The 5,000-nt window shown below is 46.7% G+C and overlaps 1 protein-coding gene across 2 annotated transcripts in view; it reads right to left on the bottom strand.

The window, feature by feature from the left end:
• The window catches only part of hacl1 (2-hydroxyacyl-CoA lyase 1), a 22,086-nt gene that overhangs the window by 5,189 nt on the left and 11,897 nt on the right, over window positions 1-5,000 (bottom strand). The window contains exons 12-14 of one of the 2 annotated variants that reach the window (XM_030781223.1): window positions 2,634-2,738; window positions 2,055-2,209; window positions 174-332 (exon numbers count right to left, since the gene is read on the bottom strand). In XM_030781223.1, coding sequence (XP_030637083.1) covers window positions 174-332; window positions 2,055-2,209; window positions 2,634-2,738 — 419 coding nt within the window. The remainder of the gene's footprint in view (window positions 1-173; window positions 333-2,054; window positions 2,210-2,633; window positions 2,739-5,000) is intronic. The other variant, XM_030781224.1, reaches the window with a different exon arrangement.

The raw sequence follows: 5,000 nt of genomic DNA, 5'->3' as shown, positions 1-5,000 counted from the left end.
GCCGTAAGGTGGATGCATGTCTGGACCCTAAGGTGGATGCATGTCTGGACCCTAAGGTGGATGCATGTCTGGGCCGTAAGGTGGATGCATGTCTGGACCCTAAGGTGGATGCATGTCTGGGTTGCAGGTGATGTGTGTGTTTGGGTGAAGGTGTAGATGGGCGATTCGTTTACCTGCACATGGTCTCCACCTCCATTCCTGAAAATCCAAAGGCGCTGTCTCCCTCCACACACACCACCCTCTGGGGTGTTTGTTTGTCCCTCTCCAGCATGGCAGCCGCGATGGCGAAACCCAGGCCCACGCCCATGGTGCCAAATGTACCTGCATCCAACCTGTGGGTGTATAATGGTGATGGAGTGGGTGTATAATGGTGATGGAGTGTGTGTATAATAGTGATGGAGTGTGTCTATAAGGGTGATGGAGTGGGTGTATAGTGGTGATGGAGTGGGTGTATAATGGTGATGGAGTGGGTGTATAATGGTGATGGAGTGGGTGTATAATAGTGATGGAGTGTGTCTATAATGGTGATGGAGTGTGTGTATAATAGTGATGGAGTGGGTGTATAATGGTGATAGAGTGTGTGTATAATGGTGATAGAGTGGGTGTATAATAGTGATAGAGTGTGTGTATAATGGTGATAAAGTGTGTGTATAATGGTGATGGAGTGGGTGTATAATGGTGATGGAGTGGGTGTATAGTGGTGATGGAGTGGGTGTATAGTGGTGATGGAGTGTGTGTATAATGGTGATGGAGTGGGTGTATAGTGGTGATGGAGTGGTGATGGAGTGGGTGTATGATGGTGATGGAGTGGGTGTATGATGGTGATGGAGTGGGTGTATAGTGGTGATGGAGTGGGTGTATAATAGTGATGGAGTGTGTCTATAATGGTGATGGAGTGTGTGTATAACGGTGATGGAGTGGGTGTATGATGGTGATGGAGTGGGTGTATAGTGGTGATGGAGTGGGTGTATAATGGTGATGGAGTGGGTGTATAATGGTGATGGAGTGGGTGTATGATGGTGATGGAGTGGGTGTATAATGGTGATGGAGTGGGTGTATAATAGTGATGGAGTGGTGATGGAGTGGGTGTATAGTGGTGATGGAGTGGGTGTATAATGGTGATGGAGTGTGTGTATAATAGTGATGGAGTGGGTGTATGATGGTGATGGAGTGGGTGTATAGTGGTGATGGAGTGGTGATGTAGTGGGTGTATAGTGGTGATGGAGTGTGTGTATAATGGTGATGGAGTGGGTGTATAGTGGTGATGGAGTGTGTGTATAATGGTGATGGAGCGGGTGTATAATGGTGATGGAGTGGTGATGGAGTGGGTGTATAGTGGTGATGGAGTGTGTGTATAATGGTGATGGAGTGGGTGTATAGTGGTGATGGAGTGGGTGTATAATGGTGATGGAGTGTGTGTATAATAGTGATGGAGTGGGTGTATGATGGTGATGGAGTGGGTGTATAGTGGTGATGGAGTGGTGATGGAGTGGGTGTATAGTGGTGATGGAGTGTGTGTATAATGGTGATGGAGTGGGTGTATAGTGGTGATGGAGTGTGTGTATAATGGTGATGGAGCGGGTGTATAATGGTGATGGAGTGGGTATATGATGGTGATGGAGTGGGTGTATGATGGTGATGGAGTGGTGATGGAGTGTGTGTATAATAGTGATGGAGTGTGTCTATAATGGTGATGGAGTGTGTGTATAATGGTGATGGAGTGGGTGTATAGTGGTGATGGAGTGTGTGTATAATGGTGATGGAGTGTGTGTGTAATGGTGATGGAGCGGGTGTACAGTGGTGATGGAGTGGGTGTATAGTGGTGATGGAGTGGGTGTATAGTGGTGATGGAGTGGGTGTATAATGGTGATGGAGCGGGTGTATAGAGGTGATGGAGTGTATGTATAATGGTGATGGAGCGGGTGTATAGTGGTGATGGAGTGTGTGTATAATGGTGATGGAGTGGGTGTATAGTGGTGATGGAGTGGGTGTATAATGGTGATGGAGCGGGTGTATAGAGGTATAGCTGTGTGTCTGGGGGAGGGCAGTCTCACCTGTGTCGGGGCAGGTAGTTGTGAATCATAGTGCGGCCGATGTCCATGGTATTGGCCCCTTCGCTCACAATGACACAGTCTGTGGGTAAGAGCCGGGCCATGTGGTGGAACACTGTGTAGTAATTCATGGGGACAGCAGACTGTGCAGCTAGAGTCTGACACACACACACACACACACACAGATACACACACACACAGATACACACACACACACAGATACACACACACACACACACACAGTGTCAATGTGTAGAAAAAGTTTAAAGTTTAAGTTAAAGTTTAGCTTCGGAACCACAGAAATGATTTAAAAAAATAATTCTGTGCAAAACACACACACACACACATACACACACACACACATAGACACACACACACACTCACACACACACACACACACACAGACACACACACACACACAGACAGACAGACACACACACGGACACACACACACGGACACACACACGGACACACACACACGGACACACACACACACACAGACACACACACACACAGACACACACACACAGACAGACACACAGACAGACAGACACACAGACAGACACACACACACACAGCTACCTTGGATATCTTTGCGTTGGAGGCCATTTTCTCTCTGAGTGTACTCCACCACGCTGTGTCAGACGGGTATCTCCACTGGTCTGCTCTCAAAATCTCCAGCAACTGCTATTCAAACACATACATATTTTACAAACACATTTACAAATACCCAGTTTACAAACACATTTACAAATACCCATTTTACAAACACATTTACAAATACCCATTTTACAAACACATTTACAAATACCCAGTTTACAAAGACATTTACAAATACCCAGTTTACAAACACATTTACAAATACCCAGTTTACAAACACATTTACAAATACCCAGTTTACAAACACATTTACAAATACACATTTTACAAACACACAGTGAAGGATACAATTAAGTGTAAACCCTGTGGTTTGAGTACAGGGCAGGTTTGAGTATAAACCCTGTGGTTTGAGTACAGGGCAGGTTTGAGTGTAAACCCTGTGGTTTGAGTACAGGGCAGGTTTGAGTATAAACCCTGTGGTTTGAGTACAGGGCAGGTTTGAGTATAAACCCTGTGGTTTGAGTACAGGGCAGGTTTGAGTATAAACCCTGTGGTTTGAGTACAGGGCAGGTTTGAGTATAAACCCTGTGGTTTGAGTACAGGGCAGGTTTGAGTGTAAACCCTGTGGTTTGAGTACAGGGCAGGTTTGAGTATAAACCCTGTGGTTTGAGTACAGGGCAGGTTTGAGTATAAACCCTGTGGTTTGAGTACAGGGCAGGTTTGAGTGTAAACCCTGTGGTTTGAGTACAGGGCAGGTTTGAGTGTAAACCCTGTGGTTTGAGTACAGGGCAGGTTTGAGTATAAACCCTGTGGTTTGAGTACAGGGCAGGTTTGAGTATAAACCCTGTGGTTTGAGTACAGGGCAGGTTTGAGTGTAAACCCTGTGGTTTGAGTACAGGGCAGGTTTGAGTGTAAACCCTGTGGTTTGAGTACAGGGCAGGTTTGAGTGTAAACCCTGTGGTTTGAGTACAGGGCAGGTTTGAGTGTAAACCCTGTGGTTTGAGTACAGGGCAGGTTTGAGTGTAAACCCTGTGGTTTGAGTACAGGGCAGGTTTGAGTGTAAACCCTGTGGTTTGAGTACAGGGCAGGTTTGAGTATAAACCCTGTGGTTTGAGTACAGGGCAGGTTTGAGTGTAAACCCTGTGGTTTGAGTACAGGGCAGGTTTGAGTGTAAACCCTGTGGTTTGAGTACAGGGCAGGTTTGAGTGTAAACCCTGTGGTTTGAGTACAGGGCAGGTTTGAGTGTAAACCCTGTGGTTTGAGTACAGGGCAGGTTTGAGTGTAAACCCTGTGGTTTGAGTACAGGGCAGGTTTGAGTATAAACCCTGTGGTTTGAGTACAGGGCAGGTTTGAGTATAAACCCTGTGGTTTGAGTACAGGGCAGGTTTGAGTGTAAACCCTGTGGTTTGAGTACAGGGCAGGTTTGAGTGTAAACCCTGTGGTTTGAGTACAGGGCAGGTTTGAGTGTAAACCCTGTGGTTTGAGTACAGGGCAGGTTTGAGTGTAAACCCTGTGGTTTGAGTACAGGGCAGGTTTGAGTGTAAACCCTGTGGTTTGAGTACAGGGCAGGTTTGAGTATAAACCCTGTGGTTTGAGTACAGGGCAGGTTTGAGTGTAAACCCTGTGGTTTGAGTACAGGGCAGGTTTGAGTGTAAACCCTGTGGTTTGAGTACAGGGCAGGTTTGAGTGTAAACCCTGTGGTTTGAGTACAGGGCAGGTTTGAGTATAAACCCTGTGGTTTGAGTACAGGGCAGGTTTGAGTGTAAACCCTGTGGTTTGAGTACAGGGCAGGTTTGAGTGTAAACCCTGTGGTTTGAGTACAGGGCAGGTTTGAGTATAAACCCTGTGGTTTGAGTACAGGGCAGGTTTGAGTATAAACCCTGTGGTTTGAGTACAGGGCAGGTTTGAGTGTAAACCCTGTGGTTTGAGTACAGGGCAGGTTTGAGTGTAAACCCTGTGGTTTGAGTACAGGGCAGGTTTGAGTGTAAACCCTGTGGTTTGAGTACAGGGCAGGTTTGAGTGTAAACCCTGTGGTTTGAGTACAGGGCAGGTTTGAGTATAAACCCTGTGGTTTGAGTACAGGGCAGGTTTGAGTGTAAACCCTGTGGTTTGAGTACAGGGCAGGTTTGAGTGTAAACCCTGTGGTTTGAGTACAGGGCAGGTTTGAGTGTAAACCCTGTGGTTTGAGTACAGGGCAGGTTTGAGTGTAAACCCTGTGGTTTGAGTACAGGGCAGGTTTGAGTATAAACCCTGTGGTTTGAGTACAGGGCAGGTTTGAGTGTAAACCCTGTGGTTTGAGTACAGGGCAGGTTTGAGTATAAACCCTGTGGTTTGAGTACAGGGCAGGTT

The sequence above is a fragment of the Chanos chanos genome, chromosome 8 (genome assembly GCF_902362185.1).
Source record: "Chanos chanos chromosome 8, fChaCha1.1, whole genome shotgun sequence".
Classification (NCBI taxonomy): Eukaryota; Metazoa; Chordata; class Actinopteri; order Gonorynchiformes; family Chanidae; genus Chanos; species Chanos chanos.
Note: the sequence above shows the minus strand (reverse complement) of the source record. Positions and strands in the feature narration are given on the sequence as shown.